Source organism: Leptonychotes weddellii, chromosome 16, assembly GCF_054177405.1.
Source record: "Leptonychotes weddellii isolate Sample4059 chromosome 16, ASM5417740v2, whole genome shotgun sequence".
In the NCBI taxonomy this organism is placed as follows: Eukaryota; Metazoa; Chordata; class Mammalia; order Carnivora; family Phocidae; genus Leptonychotes; species Leptonychotes weddellii.
Window position 1 is genome coordinate 40,789,304 of NC_138384.1, and position 20,655 is coordinate 40,809,958.

The following is a 20,655-nucleotide window of genomic DNA, read 5'->3' on the forward strand; positions in this document are numbered from 1 at the left end:
TTTTCTCCCCCATTATATCCTCAGTGTTGGGAATACCAGTAGGTGTTCAATAAATAGTTGTTGAATGAATGAATGAATAGAAGTTGAAGGAGAAAAAGAAATGATGTGACATGCATGTATTTATCATGTGAATTTCAATGGACAGCGATGTGCACCATCAGGCAGATGCTGTAAATGAGTGAAGTGGGTCAGATGGTGACCAAAAACACTGGAGAGAGACCAGCCTTCTTCTAAAGGCAGCCCTGCTACTCGTCTCTGAACGACAGCTGCCATATAGGAATTAGACCCGGGGCCACCAGATATTTTTGGTCATCTTACAAATATTTCCTGCATCTGTGACTTCCCAGGCATGTAACTGAACCCTCCTAAGCCTCTGTTTCCTCACCTGTTAAATGGGTGCAGCCACGGTCCCTACCTCAGAATACCCCTCTGAGAGTTACATGAGTTAATACATGTATACGTTAATGAATATTCATAAGGCCGAGCGCCCCAGCGGTCACCCCGGTACTCACGGCAAAGCTTCTCACTCCTCCAGGGGTGCACAGTGGCCCCGATGGCCTGGCACGCAGCGGCGTAGGTGGCCAATGCCTCACATAGCGGCCCAGACTGGCCTGGCAGCAGGCAGCGGTCATAGACACAGTCACGCAGGGCACCCTGTGGGTCCAGCTTGCTGTGGCACTCACGGAAGGGCCCTGCGGGGTCCGCAAGGATCCCACACTCCTTCTTGCTTTGCAGCTGCTGGGCCACCAGGGAATCCAGGTTGGGACACTCCCCTGGCTCAGTTGCCCCACAGCCTGGCCTTGTCTCCTCCTGCCAGCTGTTCCCAAAGGCCAGGGCATTGGCAGCTTGGCCTCCACCCCGTAGAGCCAGGTCATCATCGGGCTTCCCATTGAAGTTCCCGCAGAGCCCACATAGGGCCCCGGCATAGCTGCTGGGCACCTTGACAATCACACGATCGTTCCAGTTGTAAGTGACAGTCAGGCCAAAGTCTGTGCGCACAACTGCATCTTGGCCCTGGCGGAAGACCTGCACCTGCCCATCTGCTGCCTGGAAGGGCAGGTGATGAAGGATGCCGTCCACCTGGACAGAGATGAAGGAGGTCCAAGGGGTCAGGGTATTCATGGCTGGGTGTCTCGCCCTTCACTCACTTGGCTCCAACTATTCTGAACTCCTTGCTGTTCTCTTGAGCACATGATGCTTGCTTCCACCTCAGGACCTTTGCACTTGCTCTTCCCTCTGTCTGGCACACCATCTACCTGTCTTCAACCTGCAGCTATCAGCTTAAATCCAAATCCCTAACCCATGGCCTTCAGAGCCTACAGGATCTGTCTCCCCATTACCTCCCCGACCTTACCACCTCCCACTCCCCCTGCCTCACTCAGTCTGCTCCAGCCACACTGGCTTTCTTGTTATTCCTCTACTTCTCTCAGTTTAGTCCAACTCTAGGGACTTTTCACTTGGCCAAGAATATTACCCAACACTTGCCTCCTGGCTGCTTCATCCTTCAGGACTTGGCGCATATCCAAGCCCCTTCCCTACAAGGTCTCGTTTCACTGTGGCTCTGTATACCTCTGTGCCTGCATCACCTGCCACATAGCTCACTCAGCCTCCTTGCTGTCTCCCTGAACACACCAAGCGTGCTCCCACCTCATGGCCTTTGCACTTGCCGTGCCCTGTTAGCTTTGATCCAAATCCCTTACAATGGCCTAAAAGGCCCTAGATGATCTGAGTCTCACTGCTCTCCAATTTCGTTCTTCGGTACTGCCCATCCCACCCCTGCAACTCCAGCTGGGCATTCTCATCTTCTCCTGGACTCCGTGAGCTCAGTCCAGCCTCAGGGCCTTCGCTGTGCCTTCTGCTTGTGACATTCCTACCCTCTTCCACGTCCCTATTCTTTGCCTGGTTGCCTCCCCATCATCCTTTATGTCTCAGTTTAAAATAGAACCCCTCTCCCCACCAGGCCCTGCTTGTCCCCACTTTTCTGACCTCGTCTCCTACCAATCTCTCTATCCCATCCCCCCATCCTCACTTTCAAGTACAGCCGCACTGGCTCTGTGCTGTTCTCCTGTACTCTTCAAGCTTGGTTCAGCCCAGCCTTTGCACCTGCTGTTCCCTGCACCTAGGAGCCACCGCTCTTCACCTGGTGGTCTCTTCCTTGTCCTTCAGGTTTTGGTTGAAATCAAGACCTCCATCATAGCCATCCCCTCCATCATCCCCTCCCTGCATTCCAGCCCCACGGGCCTCCAGACTGTTCCTCTGCCCTCTTGTGTGTTCCTGCCTCAGGGCCTTTGCACTTGCTGTTCCTTCTGCCCAGAATACTCTTCCATCCACTTCTGTCCCTGCCTGTTCCATCTCTCTTCTCAAGAGTGGCAATAGGATGTAGTGGTTAAGAAAGTATAGGCTCTCGGGCGCCTGGGTGGCTCAGTCGGTTAAGTGTCTGCCTTCGGCTCAGGTCATGATCTCAGGGTCCTGGGATCGAGTCCCGCATCGGGTTCCCCGCTCAGTGCGGAGCCTGCTTCTCCCTCTCCCTCTGCCACTCCCTCTGCTTGTGCTCTTCTGTCTATCCCTCTGTCAAATAAATAAATAAAATCTTTAAAAAAAAAAAAAGAAAGAAAGAAAGTATAGGCTCTGAAGCCTAACAGCCTGGCTTCAAATCGTGGCTCTGTCACTCATTAGCTGTGTGACCATGAACAGATAACTTAGCCTTTCTGTGCCTCAGTTTCTCATCTACCAAGATTAGCTATTTCACAGAGTGTTCTAGAAATTGAGTTACTATGTGTCAAGCATTTAACATGTAGAAGTAACTTAATGTGTATGGGCCCCACCCGCGGTTCAGAGCCCCTTCTCCTTAAGGGGGATTTCCTGCCTCTCTGCCCCCTCGCCCCTCCCCCGGCCCGGAGTCACTCACCAGCACCTGCCCGGGGGAGTCCCGGCGCACGGTCACTTTCACGCCACGGGCCTCCACGCGCACAGCGCGCGTGTAGCTCACGGTCTGGCTGCCCCGGTGCTCGTTTTCCACCAGCACCCGGAAGGCGGGCAGCGCCGCCGCCTGGCCGCACGAGCCGACCAGCAGGTACGTGCAGGTGCCCATGAAGTCAAAGCGCCGGCCGTCGAAGCTCACGTAGTGCGGATCCCCGGACGCCTGGCAGCTGCCGAAGCGGTCGGGGTAGCAACCCAGGAGGCCGTTCTGGACGCGGCAGCTCTCGCCGGTTGGGCAGCCCTGCGTGTCCTTGCAGCTCACCTGCCGGGTGGCGCCGTTGCAAGTGCAGAGCCGCCGGCACTGCTCGTCCGCCCACACCTGCTGGCCGGGCGCGAGCGGGCGGCCCTCGAAGATGCAGCCGCACGACGAGGCCTCCACGCAGGCGCCGCCGCTGGCCACGAAGCCCGGGAGGCACACGCAGCCCTCCACGCACTGGCGCCCGGAGCAGTTGGCCGGCACCGCCTGGGAGTTGCAGGTGGCGGGGCAGGCGGGGCCGCACTGCTCATAGCGGCTGTTGGCGGGGCAGTTCAGGGCTGTGGGGGAGGGGGCGGGGGACGGAGAGAGAGAGACGGGGAGGTCAGGCCAGCGCGACGGGCCTGGTGGGGTGTCTGTCCGGAGGGCTCAACAAGACTTCCCTCCCCACACCCTGCTCCTGGCCCCGGAGCTGCCCGTGGCGCTTCCATCCCGCCCAGTGCTGGGGCCCCAAACCTCAGAGACACAGTTGACTCTTTTCTTCCTTCATTTTCACGGACAACCAATCTGTCAGTAAATCCTGTGAGCTCCATAGTCAAAATCTATCCAGAATCTGCCCCCTTCTCTTGCCATCGTCCCCACCCTGGTCTGGTCCCCTCTCCCCCAAGCAGCCTTCTGCCTGGTCTCCCCCCATAACCCCCACTCAGCCCTCACAGGCTGTTCCTCACAAGCAGCCAGAGGGGCCCTGTGAACACCAGTGACGTCCCTCTCCTGCTTAGAGCGCTCTTGTGGTGCCATCTCAGGGAAAAGCGGGGGTCCTCCTGGTGGTCCACGAAGCTCCCCATTATCTGAGCCCATCGCCTCTCTCCTCATCTCTTCTCATTCTCCCTTTGGTTCACTCTGTCCCAGACACAGAGGTTTCCTCCTATGTCCTCACACTCCCACCTCAGGGCCTTTGCTGTTCCCAGGGTCTGTACTGGCCATTCCTCAGAAGGCAGGGCAGCATGTGGTTAAGAGAAAGCTACTGGAGCCCAGATAGCCTGGGTTCAAACCCCAGCCTCCCCTTTTAAGCTGTGTGATTGTGAGCAAGTGACTCCAATCGCCCCGTGCCTCAGTTTCCTCATCAGGAACATGAGATAATAATAGTACTAACCTCACAGGGTTCTGGGGAGTCAATGAGTTCATCTATGCAGAGACAGCCCATAGTGTCTTTACTACTTAGCTGACTCCAGTGTCTTATCCTGCTCTCAGTTCTGCCGTCACCTCCCCAGAAAGGCTGTCCCTGACCACCCTCTTCATCAGCCTCCCATTTGCTCTCATCACATGAACTTCGTTTCTTTTGCTCTTTAAAGATATTCCATGGTTTGCTGCTTACTGTCTGTCTCCCCTGCTAGAATATAAATTCTGTGAGGGTGGGGTCCGATCAGCCTCAATCCCCCACTGAATCGCCAGCACCAAGGACAGGGTCTGGCCCACAGGAGATGCTCATTCATTCAGAAATGAATGAGTGGATGGATTCACCAATTCCTCCTTTGCACCAGGCATTGGGGGAACTTGGGAGGGTGGGTGTTTACTGGGCAGTGAGGACAGAAGAGTGACCAAGACAAGCCCCACGTGGCCTCAGTGTCTCCCCCAGACTTACTCCCCCTCTGGAGTCCCCGTCTCAAGCCCGAGGCCTGGGCCTGGACACCTCCTCTTCCCTGGGCACTCGACTTTCTGTCTCCTGAAAATTTCTTTGGGAGCCTCTCCAGGGCAGGGGCAGGTGTGTGCTGGCCCCCACGGCGCCCATCACCAGCAGAGGGATGGGGCCATATAGGGGCTCAGGGAATGCTTGTGGATTGAATGAATAAATGGGCGAATGAATGATTAAGTGGACGGACACCTGACTGAGGAGCTTGGACTTTATCCAGAGGGCATCGGGGAGTCACGGAAGGGCTGTGAACGAAGGGACATTTACATTTCTGCTTTGGGACTCGGAGGACTACCTGTCACGCCAGCTCCTCTCTCAGCCTGGCACCCGCGTCCTGCTCCCCCTTTTTCTGTCTCGTTCCAGTTTCTCCTACAGGTTTCAGATTGGGCATCCCTTTCTCTAGGAAATCCTCCTTGATTCCTACCCCCCAGGCTGAGTCGAGAAGCTTTCCTGGTTGCCCATAGCCCCCTGGACGTCCCCCGTCCTGGCCCTGTCCACTCTGCCCGTGCCTGGCAGAGCCCAGCAGGGACCACCCTCGTGGTCACTGCCTAGGGATGTGTCTGCCCCAGCCTTAGGCTCACTGTGGGCACGGTGTGGCCATCTCGGCCATCCCTGCATCCCTGGCATGGTCCAGCTTCAGGCTGCACCACAAGGAGTGCTCAGATATGGAGCAGGTGCAAGGAGTCCCCTGCCTCCCACCACGCGTGCCCCCAGCCCCGCACCGAGGGCGTCACTCACGACAGTGGGCCAGCGACCTCCAGTTCCCGACAGAGATGCCAAGCTCCAGGCAGGCCTGGGCATAGGCGCTGAGGCTGCGGCACAGGCTGGACCGGTCCCCGTTGAGCACGCACAGGTCGTACACGCACTCCTCCAGGAAGGGCCGGGGGGGCAGCGCGCTGTGGCAGACGGCGAACGGGCCGTCGGCCTGGGTCAGCATGCCGCAGAGGCGGTTGCCCTCGTAGTGCTGGGCCTGGCCCGGGGTGCAGGAGGGACAGTTGTTCTGGCAACCGTCCTCACACAGGTAGTCCTCGTCGTCCAGCCTCCAGCTGTTGGCAAACTCCACGGGGTCAGCCTCCAGCTCCGAGTCGTAGGTGAGGAAATCGTCGTCGGGGTTGTGGTTGTAGTTGCCACACAGTCCGCACACCTGGCTCTGGAAGCGCTCGGGCAGGCTCAGGGCCAGCTGGCAGTCCCAGTCGTAGGTGACCACCAGCCCGAAGTCCAGCTCCACTATGGCCCGGGTCCCGCTCTGGTACACGCGCAGGCGGCCCTCGGCCAGGGAGACGGGCAGGCGCCAGCGCTGGTTGTCAATCTGCGGGGGGTGGGGGTGGGAGGGCCAGCGGGCGGTCAGATCCTGCGTGGTCTGGCCCTCACCCCTCGAACCCTCCCCACTCGCCGCCCCCTGCCCCGGCTGCCCTGGGATTCCTTCTTCCTGTTGCTGCCACCGACCAAGCCTTGGGGTCTTTGCCCTCGCCTCCCTGTGGTCTGAAATGTTCTTCCCCTAGACCCACCCGTGGCTCACTCCCTGACCTCTGACCTCTTACAAAAGCTTTGCGCCACTGTCACCATGGCAGTGACACTCTATTTTATGTGGCAACCCCTCCCTACTCCCTATGCCCTTTCTTTGCTCTATTTTTTTTCCCCTATAGCTTCTAACATATCATTTGCAAATTTCTCATGTTTATCATCTGCCTAACTCCGCAGACCGTCACCCCCACAAAGACAGGGATTTGTGTCTGCTCTGCTCGCGGCTTCCTCTCCTGCACCTAGAACGGTGCCTGGTAGAATTGCAAGTGCTCAATGAGTGAATGAAGGCGATGCTGTGTTAGAGAAACATTCACCGGGCACTCCCTCTGGGCCTGGCCCTGGCTGGGCGATCCTGGGAGTGATGACCGAAGACAACCCAGACCCCGCTCTCCTGGGGTTCCCAGTCCAGTGAGAGAGACAGACTGGTCACTAGATCAGAGTGACAGATCAGAGGGATGGTGGGAGCTCTAAACCTCTGTCAAGTCACTGACCTCTGTAAGGATCTGACAAAAGTAACAGGGCTCTCTCTCTGAAAAACTGCACAGCAGATGCAAAATTCCACACATAATTTTGGGAATTTGAAGTCCCTCTGAGCTTGTGCTCAGTCCCTCCAGATTTCTAGAACACCTACTTTAATCCACTTGCTTATTAATCTCACAGATCCACCTGCACACCCGCACAGAGAGGTGGGTACAAGAATGCTCAGTGCTGCGCTATTTGCCATCGTGAACAAAGCATCCATCGGTGGGAGACTGAGTTACCCAAATGACGGGGCATCCATCCAATGCAGAACAGTGCAGATGTAAAGAACAACAACAACAAAAGAAAGCCGAGGCTCCCTTGATGTTGATATGGAAACAGCTCCAGAAGCTACTGTACAGTGTAAAAAGCAAAGCGCAGAACAGAGCAGACAGTACAGTACTCTTCGCTAAGAAAGGGGAGAGGGAAGAATGTAGGTTTGGCTTGCTTGTATTGGCATAAAGAAACCCTAGGTGAGGGCGCCTGGGTGGCTCAGTTGGTTAAGCGACTGCCTTCGGCTCAGGTCATGATCCTGGAGTCCCGGGATCGAGTCCCGCATCGGGCTCCCTGCTCGGCAGGGAGTCTGCTTCTCCCTCTGACCCTCCCCCTCTCATGTGCTCTCTCTCTCTCATTCTCTCTGTCTCAAATAAATAAATAAAATCTTTAAAAAAAAAAAAGAAAGAAAGAAACCCTAGGTGAAACCTCAAGAAATCAGTAAAACTGGGGAGTGGGGGAGGGAAGAGAGAGAAAGCAGATGAAGACAGGAGTGACAGCCAGACCTTCCACAACATGCCCTGTTTGTTTTGAGCTATGCTGATGCTTTACCTCTTAAAAAAAAAAAAAAAAGAACCGCAGCAACACGGAAGAAATTCACAAGCACTGTGCTGAGCGAAAGAATCTTCCCGCAAATGGCTTCTTCCACTGTGTGACTCCATTAATATGAAGTTCTTGAACAGGCGAAACTAATCATTGTGGTGGGAAAAAAAATCAGAACTATGGTTGCCTCTAGGAGCGGGTTGGGACTGTCTGGGAAGGGGCATGAGAGAATGTTCCGGAATGATGAATAGATTCTATATCTTAATGGAGGTTGGGGTTGCACATTTGTCAAAACTCCATGAACTTAAGATCTATGGATTTTTATTATTTGATACATTTGATATCCAACGTAAACAAAACTGGGACTGCCAGCTGGCCCTGAGCCTGCCCGAGCGCTTCCAGAGCCAGGTGTGCGGACAGTGTGGCAACCACAACCACAACCCCGACCCACAACCCATACCATAAAAATATGGTATGAGGCAGAATGGCAAAGAGGTTAAGAATGGACTCAGGAGCCAGCCTGCCTGTGTTCCCAGCTCCATCTCTTACTGGCTCGGAGCCCTTGGGGAAGTCGCTCATCTCTCTGGACCTCAGTCCCCTCACCTAAAAGTGTTAATAATAATGCCTCCCCCCACAGATTGCTGTGAGCATTACATGCATTAATACACGGAAAGCACTAAGAAACAAATCCAGCACATAGCAGGTGCTCCCTAAATTTAGTGTTTGGTCACTGAAGACATTCCCCATTGTTGGACAGTTTGTTTCTTTTCTTTTCTTTTTTTTTCTTTTGCTACCCCAAACCAGGTTGGCATAAACTTTTCTTCCCCCAACCATATCTCTGAGTATCCTTAAAATTTCTAGAAGTGGAATTGCTGGACGAAAGGTATTTCAGGCTCTGATTTTCAAATTCCCCCTCCCCAGCCCCCACTGATTTTCAAATTCCCCCTCCCCAGCCCCCACTGCCCCCTCCTCCGTACCCCCCACCCCACAGCCGAGGGCTTGGGTTTGGGGCCCGACACCCAGGCTTTGCCTCCTCCTTCTGACTGGAGGCTCATAGGTATTTGGACACTTACCCGAGCAAAGCCAACTTCCCCTCGGACCAGAGTTACTGTGTGGCTGTAGGCACGCACGTTGACCAAGCCCACGTAGGAGACCCGGCGGCTGCCCCGGTGCTCATTCTTGGCCTCCACACCGAAAGCCGGCAAGGTCTGGTCGTTGCTGCACAGCTCCGCCATCAAGTAAAGGCACGTGCCCATCATGTCATAGCGCCGGCCGTCGAAGGTGGTGTAATGGGGGTCACCTTGGGCGCGGCAGGTGGCCACGGGGACCGCCACGCACTTGGCCTGCTGATCCACCACCTGGCATTTCTGCTGGGGACTGCACTGCAGGTCTTCGCAGGAGGGTTTCTGGGACAGCACGGCTGGGGAGGGGAGGAAGGGGGATGGCAACGAAGAAAGAGTCAGGGGTATCCTCACAGGTGGGAATCCTGGAGCTCTCCTGCTGTGCAGAGTTGGGGCAGTGGGCTCACAACTACCCGTTGGAGAAGTGGGGAAACTGAGGTCTGGAGGCCCCCCGGGGAGATGGCTGCCCAGGCATGACCCAACAACCCCAGGTATTCTAATTCCCTAGTTTGACAAGGCTCAGCCCAGAAGAACTGAAAGGTAGTGAAGAAGGATGGGCAGGGATCATCATGGAAATGTTGATTTGTGGTTTTTCTCTCCCCGTGTCCCCCTTCCTGTGCATTCCCACTCGGGTCAGAAGGCTAAGGAATCTTTTTTAAGGACAGAAAATGGAAGTCTCTGCCTTCCCGGATCAGGCTGCCTAGGTTAGAATCCTGGCTCTGCTGGTCGGGCGGCACTGGAGAAGTAATTTTAAACTCTCTATGCCTCAGTTTCCCCATTTGCAACAAGGGGGTGACAACAGTACATTCTTCACAGGGATATTTGGGGAGGAGGGCATTGCCAGGCTTAAAGAAGCTAAAATATAAGTAGGGTTTGGCCCAGGTGGTGAGTGTTACCTGTTATAATGAATCACCTACCCCTCTCCTATTTGACTGTTCAAGCCCAAAGTGGCTCTTTGAAAGTGGGTAGCTTGCATGCCTGTGGTTGGAGGGGGCATTTTTTGCCAGTGCTGGGAACTCTAATGTCTAGGGTCCTAGCTTGAAGCAGGAGGTCCACATAGGAAGAAATAGCCCTTCCTCCCCTGCCTCCCAGTGTTCAGAAGTTCTTGCTTTCTGTCTGCTCATAATAACTTGCCAGATACCCCCTGAGAGCTTTACAAATGTTAACTCATTACTCCCTCACTCCAATCCGGTGAAGGGGTACAGCTATTAACCCTATTTTACAGATGGGGAAACTGAGGCCCACAGGCGAGGTCACATGCCCAAGGTCACACAAGCAGAGATGGGATTTGAACCTGGGAAGTCTGGCTTTAGCATCTGTGTCCTCAGACACCACACTGCACTGCCTGGGGACAGTTCCTCAAATGCTCTGAGCCTAAGGTTACACGTAGGGCCAGGTCCTAGGGATTAACTATGTTAACACACACAGGACACCCAGAATGGTCTCTGGTATATTGAGAGAGAACTCCCCCTGCCCCACAGTAGCCATTATTATTTATCATACTTTTAGACCTCCTGCGTTGGGATGTAAACATTCCTATAGGAGGTGGTGGAGTGGTAGTTAACCACTGGTATAGTTGCTAAAAGAGCAACATATTAAAAATAAATAAATAAAAGATCAAAATACTTCCAGACTGTTTGATAAGAAGCTGCTGACCTGAGCCCACTCCTCCCCACAAAGATCCCTCCCTCTAGGCACCTTGGCTCTTTCCTAGGACTCTATCCCTAACCCCCATCCCCCTGCAAAAAGTAACTGACCAAGGGCTGAGGCCAGACACCTGTCAGACACCGTGGGGGCTTATATATAGGACCCTGCTGCCGTGCTCTGGGGGGTACCGCTTCTGACTGGTGGGGACCTTGGATCGCACTGGTGGCTAAATGTTTGGTGGTTCCTTGAGGGGCTTGGGTAGGGAGGAGCTGGGAAGCCTTAGGGAAGGGGAGGATGGCAGAGAGGATGGAGGTGAGGTGGGGACAGCCCCAGGGGAGCAGGTGGGTGGGGAAAAAGGAGAGGGTGAGAGAGCCAGCCAAGGGGTCACGGGTTGGACAGGGTCGGGGGGTCATTTTCCATCACTCACTTCGGCCGCAGGCACCTGCTGTCCCATAGCTTATGGCCTCGAGCAGCCCGAAGGTGAGCAGCCCGAAGTTAGTAGTGGCCTCAATCATGTGGATCTTATCACTGGGGCCAAGGTCCACCTCGGCATAGGAGAACTCACTGCCGGGCACAGCTGTCCAGGAGAGCTTGGCCCCCATCCTCTGCCCTTCCATGGTCAGCTCGTTAACCGCCTTTGTCTGTGTTATTACGAGAGCCACACCCTCAGTGCCCGGCATGCTCTTCACTACATAGGCCGGGCAGTAGGCTGCCACATCTGGGACCAAGGCCAGGTGGGGGTCATAGGTTATTTGGTCCCTTGTGGCACCTGTGCCAAACTGCAGGACCTGGATGCCCACGTCTGCAGACAGGTAGAGCGGCCGGGACGGCCGGATCTCAAACTCTACCACATCGCCCGCCTGGAGTCCTCGGGAGCCAGTGGTGCCCCCCTGATTGTAGCTCAGCTTCGTGGTCTGGCTGGCCACGACATAGACCAGGTCGTAGCGGGCCTGGGAGGACAGAGAGGGCACCACGTAGCGGGTGCCCCAGGCGGACGTGGGGAGCAGCTGCTCCATCACGTGGTTGCAGTTTGTGTGTTTCTGGGCACAGCTGTGGCCGGAGAACACAGCCACCGGGCCATTGGCTGTGATCCTCGACCCGGAGAGCTCAGCTGTGCTCTGTACTTGGGCCACCTGGTAGGGCTGCAGAGTCAAGGTCATGACACTGCCCGCTGGGTAGAACTTGCCCTGGAATGTCACAGACCCCTTCAGCTGCATAGTGACCGAGGCCCCCGCCGCCCCCGCCACCACGGCGAACTCCTTGACATTCTTGGACGAGACGCCGGGAGGTGTGAGCACAAAGTACTCAGAGCCCAGAACCTGGATAGGCCACAGCCGCGTCAGCTCTGCTGTGTCGGGCTTGGTGTTTACGGCCTGCGCAGAGATCTCACGGTCAGAGTGGACCGTCACTGCGTGCTGGAAGACCTTACTGCCGACCATCTCAGCCTTGGAACTAATGTTGACCATGACTGACTGCCCCGGGTTCACTGTGACATTCTGCCTGGTGCCATCTGCGTGGCAGTGAATGGAGACCGAGGCAGGGCGGTCCGACAGACTGGAGAGAAGGAGTTGGAGAGAGGCCCGGTGGTAGCTAGGCAGGTAGTTCTGCAGGAAGGCTGCAAGGAAGTCCACGGAGGTCCCCTGGGTCAACCCTGGGGGTTGGGGAGAGAGAACGCAGTTGTGGGTCTGCTCACCCAGTCCTCTCTAGCTGAGAAGGAAGGCTTTGCATTGCGCCTAGATACCACATTGAAATATCAACTCAAGCTTTTTCTCCCCTCGCTTTCCCTTCTTATTTGCCTACCAGCCTTTCTGGCTTTTGTTTTCTAAAAACCTGAACAGGGGGCGCCTGGGAGGCTCAGTCTGTTAAGCATCTGCTCTCAGCACGGTCACGATCTCAGGGTCGTGGGATCAAGCCCCACATCAGGCTCCCTGCTCAGTGGGGAGTCTGCTTCTCCCTCTCCCTCTCCTCTGTGCACTCCGTCTCTCTAAATAAATAAATTAATTAATTAATTAATTAAAATAAAATAAAATAAAATAAAATAAAAGCCTGAACACTTTGGACCTGATGGGCCAGGCAAGTAATGCAAATGTGGGAAACCATCTGGGTGGCCAGTGTGCAAACCAGAGATTCATACGCCAAGGAAAGCGGGTAGGGTTAGCCTATTATTATGATGATTTATGGGCTCTTCCCCCCCCCCCCTTTTTTTATGCCAGATCTTACCATTTTTCAGGAGAAACTGGCTATTTGAATTTCCATGTGAAATCTCCAACCCCAAATTGTTTTAAGTGCTGTGGGCCTCAAACTGGCTGGATTTAGGTGCCGGTTTATGACTTCTGTCTTAATAAAACATGGGGGGTGTAAAGGGGGTTAAGGGAAGAAGGAGATTATGGCAATGTAGACAATATGTCTCCTAGAAAGAGGGAGGAGTGTGTGCTTTTCAACACCCCCAACTAGGAATAGATTCTCCAGGGCTGGGAAGAGAGGGAGGGAGAAGGGAAGGGGGGATGGGAAGAGGGAGGGAGAGGGAGGGGGAGGAGGGAGAGAGAGGGAGTTGGAGAAAGAGAGAGGGCAGGGGAGGACATCTACAAGGTCTTGGAGAGAGTATGTGGTTATAGAAGGACTTTCTGCTGAATTAGGGGAGCCTTGAAAGATGTCCCAGTGTCCCATGGGGCCAGGGGATCAGGGACAATGAAGGCTTCAAAAGTGACCTAAGCAGATGCTGACTGATGACTAGACGGCTCTGAGGCCCCATCCTTACCCGGTACTCTGACTTCACCTGAGACTCCAGTCCTGGGCATAACCCTGGGGAATCGGGCACCAAGCCCTCCAAGAATGACTTGAGTGAAATTTTCCATCACCTCAGCAGCAGGAGGCTCAGAGTCAGAACTTTAGTTGAGTTACAGAAAATTGAGAAAGTGGTACTTCTTGAAGACTTAAATTGGGGGACTGCGGATTTTATCTGCTTCTTTCTAGGAGAGAGAATGGGAGGATCCCACCACAGCTCTCTGCAGAACATAAGGGGCCTCGCTCCCACCTCAGCTAGGCTGGCGTGGTACTGGGAGATGGGGTTGTGGAGGGTATACAGATGGAGGGTGCTGACCGTGGCAGGCAGAGTCCCCCAGACGAGAACAAGGACACGGATGGGATCTCAGTCCAACTTACCACACAGGAGAGTTGCTCCTGTCCAGAGTGTCCACCAGCTCCACAGGGAACCCATGTCTGCAGAGGGGAAAGAGAGGGGGTCATGGAAGGTTAGTCTGCCCCTCTGGCTGGGCACTATTCCAGGGAGGATGAGGGCCACCTGGGCACCAGGGAGGTGGGCTGGATCCAAGGGCCAGTGTGTGTGTGTATAAGGGGAGTTACATGTCCAGTGGGTCTTGTGGGGGGCAGGGAGGGCAGGACAGGGCAAGGATGGGGAGTTAGGTGTCCAGTGGGTCCAGTGGGGCTGGAGTGGGGAAGCCTGGAGCCAGGGGCTAGAGTAGGGGACCTGATGTCCCACTTCTATAGGGAACCCCAGCCTCTCTCACCTGCAGGTCCCTGGAGCTGCAGGGCTAGCCCCTGGGCTGGGCTATATAGTGGAGTTTCGTGGCTCCTCAGACCACACCCTGGGTCACCTGCCAAGAAGATGGAGCCAACTTCCTGGAGGAGGCTGGTGATCCCAGGGCCAGGTGGAATGGGACCCTGAAAGCCTGCGAAGGGTGGAGGGCAAGCCTAGACACCTGGGTCCTTAGAGGGGTGTGAGAACAGCTGGTGGCTATGGCCTGGAAGCCTGCTGGACACTTCAGAACTGAAAGGGTGATGTCCCTGAGGGAAACAGCTGGGAAGCAGGGTGCTGGGAGCCTGGGTCCCCAGGGGGTGGGGGAGTAGGGGCGGAATGTGGTGTTCAGTCTTGTTTGCTGGTTCGATGGTTGGATCTCTCCCTTTGCCTCCTGCCAGGAACAATAGCAAAGGACCCATATCCGGGTTCTGGCTGCTCCCTAGTCCCCACAAGTTGATTCCTCCTGGTCCCCAGCCATCCACATCCTGTATGCAGGCAGCACTGCGGTGTCTGGGGTGGGCAGGAATCCGAGCACCTGAACCTAGGTCAGTGGGACACAATACCTCCAGGACAGCAGGACCTCCTGAGAACCTTGTCTGCAAAACGTGAACATCAAAATTAGCCTCACTGGGGACTGTAGGTGGGAGGCAGGCTCTTCCGGTGGGGACCCCCGTGGAGAGCAGGGCGGGAACGGGGCGGGGGGGTGGCTGGAGCTATGTGTGAAGAAGGATGGAGGCCCCTGTTTCCTGGTTCCACGCAGACACTGGGTTCTACTTCCTGGAGAATTATTTGTTTTCTGGGAGGTCTTTTTGCCCTGAGAAGGGACTGGCTGGGGGCAGCTGGGTGGTTGTTGGTTAAGTGTCTGCCTTCGGCTCAGGTCATGATCTCAGGTCATGATCTCAGAGTCCTGCGATCGAGCCCCACGTTGAGCTCCCTGCTCAGTGGGTAGTCTGCTTCTCCCTCTCCTTCTGCCCTCCCCCCCTCTCCAGCTCATGCTCACTTTCTCTCTTCTCTCAAATAAATAAATAAAAATGAAAGAAAAGAAAAGAAAGCAAGAAGAAAGAAAGAAAGAAAAGGAAAGAAAAAAGAAAAGAAGGGACTGGCTAAACAGGCTTTGGGGAACTCTATGCCTCCCGTCACCCAGTATCTACCTGGGATGGGAACCTAGGTGTCACATGGGGAGCAGAGGAAGAGACTGCCGCAAGGTGGTGTGGCCTTTGGGGTCTGTTCCTACAGAGGAGCTGGCCTGACCCATGCCCTGGTCTCCTCGCACCCAGTGTTAGGACTCATTGTTTGCTGGGGAGTTTCCCCAGCAGCTGCAAAGCCTGGGCACCCTCTTGGACAACACCCCAGCAGCTGCTGCCCCCACGACTCCCTCTCTTATCACCAAGGCCTGTGGGTGGCTGGGGTGGGTGGGGGCTCTGGCATCCCCCACTCAGGGCAGGTTCCCAGAGGGAGAGATAAAGACTCAGAGTTGAATGGGACCCAAAGTCAACCAGGAAAATGAAGTGAGCAAACAGGAGACTGGATGAAAGCCAGGGATGTCAAGAAACAGGTGGGGGGGGGGGGGCACCTGGGTGGCTCAGTTGGTTAAGCGACTGCCTTCGGCTCAGGTCATGATCCTGGAGTCCCGGCATCGAGTCCCACATCGGGCTCCCTGCTCAGCGGGGGGTCTGCTTCTCCCTCTGACCCTCTTCCCTCTCGTGCTCTCTGTCTCTCATTCTCTCTCTCAAATAAATAAATAAAATCTTAAAAAAAAAAAAATCTTAAAAAAAAAAAGAAACAGGTGGGGGGTGGGAGGGGTGGGTTACGGGAGTAGGAGCTTCGCAGGGAGCAGTGCTTGGCTCCCTGAGGAAACGAAGGACCGGGAGGAAGGACTGCCGGGATTCCTAGGAAGAAAGCAGCTTATCGCAGATCAAGGTGGCAAAGTCTTCTAAACCAGATACCCCGTTGTGGTCTGAGACAGAGAAATGAGGGGCGAGGGGCAGAGAATTAGGGTGAACCTCAGGGGTGATCGTGCCCCTCCAATCTCCTCTAAGCCTTGAGGTCTCCCCTTGGTTGACCCCGGAGAGAAGCCTTCGCCTCCTCAAAAATCCACTGTTGCCCTTTGCAGCCAGAGTCCCTAGAAATGGGGTGGTAGTGGGAAGTCTCACCATTTAATATGTTGGATTTGACACTGCTTAGGACCTTCTTCTCACTCCTTTCAGGGCCCAAGGGGTGTGTGTGTTTGTGTGTGTGTGTGGACACACCCTGTGGCCTACTCTATCACATCTATTCTCGGAACACCCTTATATATTCTTGGAAATCCCACCGGAAAGAACCTGCGCACACACTTCCTTATGGTCAGAAAAATACATCCATCCTGCCCCTCAAATCCTCACTCTAAGCCCAAACAGAGGTGTTTGTGAATCTGAGCCTTCTGGCCTCTCCCTGCGGCAGGATCTGCAGGGGGCAAATCTGCACTCGTCATACACTTGAGACCCCTGGGACCCTTGGGCTTGTCTGGGCTTTACAGATCAAGGGCACAGCTGGAGAGAATTTACTCTCTGCAGCTAAATGTAGATTTAAAAAAATTTATTTTATTTATTTATTAGAGAGAGAGAGAGAGCACAAGCAGGGGGAGCAGCAAGCAGAGGGAGAGGGAGAGGCAGACTCTCTGGTGAGCAGGGAGCCCGATGTGGGGCTCGATTCCAGCACCTGGGATCATGACCTGAGCCAACTGAGCCACCCAGGCACCCTGCTAAATGCAGATTTGCTGGCAATTTCTAATATCATTCCTTCATGCCTGGGTCCCACAAGGATTCCCGCCACCACCTTGGGGAACTCCTCCATCTCACATAAGCTGTCACTAACCTCCCTTGATCTCATTCCTCCCCTGCTCAATACCCTTCCATGCTTCCCTGTCCCTGTGAAGGCAAGTCCACACTCTTGGCAGGATCATCTCCATGGTCTGCACCTGTCACTTGGCCACCGCCTGTGCCATTCCCCCTCCTCAGAGCCCCCTCCTTGATATTCTGCTTGCTGACTCTGTGTCTGGAGTCCAGACCTCACTTTCTGCATGGCTTATTTCCCAAGAACCCAAGCTAAGGCTAGTCTGTTTTATTCCTCTTACACCACATTGACTACTTGTTCCCTTGCTTAAAGGAGATCCCCTCCCCTTTTCTCCACACTTGAAACTGAGAGTCTTACTGCATCCACAGTCCCGTGCCTACCCACCAACCTCTCTTCCACCTGCCACAGTCCGACCTCCATGCTCACCAAAACTGTTTGCTGGGCCCTTATTTGCCACTTGGTTCTAGCTCCTTCTGTTACATTTGACACGAACTCTTTTTCCTTTTCTGTCTAATGCCCGGGCGCCTGGCTGGCTCAGTTGATGGAGAATGAGACTCTTGATCTCGGGCTTGTGGGTTCCAGTCCCACATGAGGCATAAAGATTACTTAAAAATAAAATCTTTAGTGGGATGCCTAGGTGGCTTCTAGTACCACAGATTATTTAGCTTGCGTTAAAATTTTACCTAAATGGAAGGATGCCTGGGTGGCTCAGTGGGCTAAGTGTCTGCCTTCGGCTCAGGTCATGATCCCAGGGTTCTGGTATAGAGTCCCACATCGGGACTTACTCAGCGGGGAGCCTGCTTCTCCCTCTGTTTGCCACTCCCCCTGCTTGTGCTCTCTCTCTCTCTCTCTGACAAATAAATAAATAAAATTAAAAAAATAAAATCTTAAAAAAAATTTCTAATGCCTCTGTTTTCAGGATATCACTTTCTTCCAGATCTTCTTACTTGGTTTTTTTCTTACAATGATTCCTTTAACATTGGTGGTTCTCAGATTCTTTCTCTAACTACATCTTTTCTCTAGGAGATCTTACCTGTGTCTACCCGTGCTATCTAATAGAACTTTCTGTGACGATGAAAATGTTCCATATCTGGCGCTGTCCAATGTGGTACGCAAGAGCTACATGTGGCTACTGGGCTCTTGAAATGTGATTAATGCCAGGCAGGGACTGAATTTTTAATTTTTTTTTAAGTAGGCTCCACACCCAATGTGGGGCTTGAACTCACGACCCTGAGATCAAGCCCTGATCTGAGATCAAGAGTCAGACACTTAACTGACTTAGCCACCCAGGCACCCCAATTAATTTAATTTTTTTTTTTTTAAGATTTTATTTATTTGCGAGAGAGACAATGAGAGACAGAGAGCATGAGAGGGAGGAGGGTCAGAGGGAGAAGCAGACTCCCTGCTGAGCAGGGAGCCCGATGTGGGACTCGATCCCGGGACTCCAGGATCATGACCTGAGCTGAAGGCAGTCGCTTAACCAACTGAGCCACCCAGGCGCCCCCCAATTAATTTAATTTTAATCAATTTAAATTTTAATTTAAATGGCCACCTGCAATTTGTGTCTATATTGGACAGGACAAAACTCTAGAGCTGTGGCTAACACAGGCCCCACTTCATCCAGCTACCTAGCTGCCTATCCATCTGTCACTCACCTACCCACCTATTTGTTCTCTTTTATACCCACTTTCCATTCCTATTGTCCCCTTATAGGCAACCACTCTAATGTGATTCATGGGAATAGTTTTTAATCTCTCAGTGGAAAAAAGTAGATGTATTAATAAGTTCCTGTTCTAAAACAAAAGGTCCATGGCTGAACTCTCAGTTTCCAAGGGGAATACTTTATTGATACTGTAAAAATCTAATAGAAACAGAAAAAAGGGAAATCTGTGTATAGGTGAGGACAATCATAAGCAGTAAAGGAGAATAAGACAGGGGCGCTTGGGTGGCTCAGTTGGTTAAGCGACTGCCTTCGGCTCAGGTCATGATCCTGGAGTCCCTGGATCGAGTCCCTCATCGGGCTCCCTGCTCGGCGGGGAGCCTGCTTCTGCCTCTGACCCTCCCCCCTCTCATGTGCTCTCTCTCTCATTCTCTCTGTCTCAAATAAATAAATAAAATCTTTAAAAAAAAAAAAGGAGAATAAGACAGTTACATCAAATCAGGTACTTAGAACATCCAACCTCATGAGCTGGGGAAGCCCCAGGGAGACAGCCAGGCTGGAGTCCCAGTGGAGAAGACTGGGTGGAGCATCTTCCTCTCAGGTGAGACCTTCCAACCGACCATCCCCGTTAGGGCCGTATTTATAGGGCAAATGACAGGGTCTGAAGTTGAACATTTGTTCACCTACTTAAACATTCGTTCGCCTATGTGCTATATGGAGTGAGCTGCAGTCTATGTTATCATGTCTTTACATATTCAAGGAGGCTGGGCTAGGTGTGTTTGCCTCCCCTCCCAGATCCCATTCTGGGGGGCCCGCCCAGCTGGAGCCAGAGGGGATACAAGGCACAATTTATAGCTCTAGGTGTCCAGGTCAGAGGGCCACTTCTGACCTGGAGGCCATCTAATGTCAATGAATCAGGCTCCCAAGGTCACTTATGCAGCAATAGGGTGGTGGGTTATGCAGGAAAAATCACGGAAACCTCCAGCCATACAATACAGTGCACGAATCATAAACATATACAGCTCATTGAGTTATCTCAAAATGAATACACCCTCATAACCTTCACCCAGGTCAAGAAAGAGAACACGCCTAGCATCCCAGATCCCAGAGACCCTCTTCATGCTTTTCCCTAACCACTATTCACTCCCTCCTTCCCACAGAGAGCCACTATTTTGGCTTCTAACACCACAGATTATTTAGCTTGCTTTAAAATTTTACCTAAATGGGGTGCCTGGATGACTCACTCGTTAAGCGTCTGCCTTTGGCTCAGGTCATGATCCCAGGGTCCTGGGATCGAGCCCCACATCAGGCTCCCTGCTCCGCAGGAAGCCTGCTTCTCCTTCTCCCACTCCCCCTGCTTGTGTTCCCTCTCTCACTGTGTCTCTCTCTGTCAGATAAATAAATAAAATCTTTTAAAAAAATTTAAAAAAAATAAAATTTTACCTAAATGGAAGGACGTCTGGGTGTCTCAGTGGGTTAAGCATCTGCCTTCGGCTCAGGTCATGATCCTGGGGTCCTGGGCTCGAGCCCCGCATCAGGCTTCTTGATCAGTGGGGAGCCTGCTTCTCCCTCACCCTCTGCCTGCCGCTCCCCCTGCTTGTACACTCTCTCTGTCTGTCATATAAATAAATAAAATATTTTAAAAAATAAAATTTTACCTAAATGGAATTATACGTCTGTGTTGCTTTGTGACTTGCTTCTTCCACCAGGTGTTATCCTTGTGCACAAAACCATAGTTCATTTTCATTGCCATATGGAACTCCCTTGTATAAAAATTACCACATACTTACCCATTCTACTGTTGATGGATATTTGGATTATTTCCAGTTTGGGCCAACAGATCCTGTCTTTTGGTGCGCATGTGCATCATTTCTGTTGGGGTATGCTGTGGGGTTTCTAAGGGTAGAATGGCTAGATCATTGGGCTCAGCTTTAGTAGATGTCACCAAATGCGCTGCAGATTCAACTCCCATTGTCATGACCATTCTGGTGGCTCCACAGCAATATTTGATCTTGTTAGACTCTGTAACAAAGTTGTGTTAGCCATGCTAGACGTGTAGTGGTATCAAGTTGTGATTTCATTTTGCATTTCCTGGAGATTTTTCTCTTGTCTTTCTGTTATTGATTTCTAGCTGAT

The 20,655-nt window shown here is 53.2% G+C and overlaps 1 protein-coding gene across 1 annotated transcript in view; it reads right to left on the bottom strand.

Annotated features, from left to right (window-relative positions):
* FCGBP (Fc gamma binding protein) overlaps positions 1–20,040 on the bottom strand; it is a 48,072-nt gene extending 28,032 nt beyond the window's left edge. Inside the window, exons 1-7 of the mRNA XM_081806882.1 lie at positions 19,963–20,040; positions 13,652–13,708; positions 10,917–12,140; positions 8,795–9,141; positions 5,601–6,171; positions 2,909–3,513; positions 513–1,080 (exon numbers count right to left, since the gene is read on the bottom strand). Of these exons, the coding sequence (XP_081663008.1) occupies positions 513–1,080; positions 2,909–3,513; positions 5,601–6,171; positions 8,795–9,141; positions 10,917–12,140; positions 13,652–13,706 (3,370 nt within the window). The 5' untranslated portion in view covers positions 13,707–13,708; positions 19,963–20,040. The remainder of the gene's footprint in view (positions 1–512; positions 1,081–2,908; positions 3,514–5,600; positions 6,172–8,794; positions 9,142–10,916; positions 12,141–13,651; positions 13,709–19,962) is intronic.
* Positions 20,041–20,655: the final 615 nt, after the last annotated feature.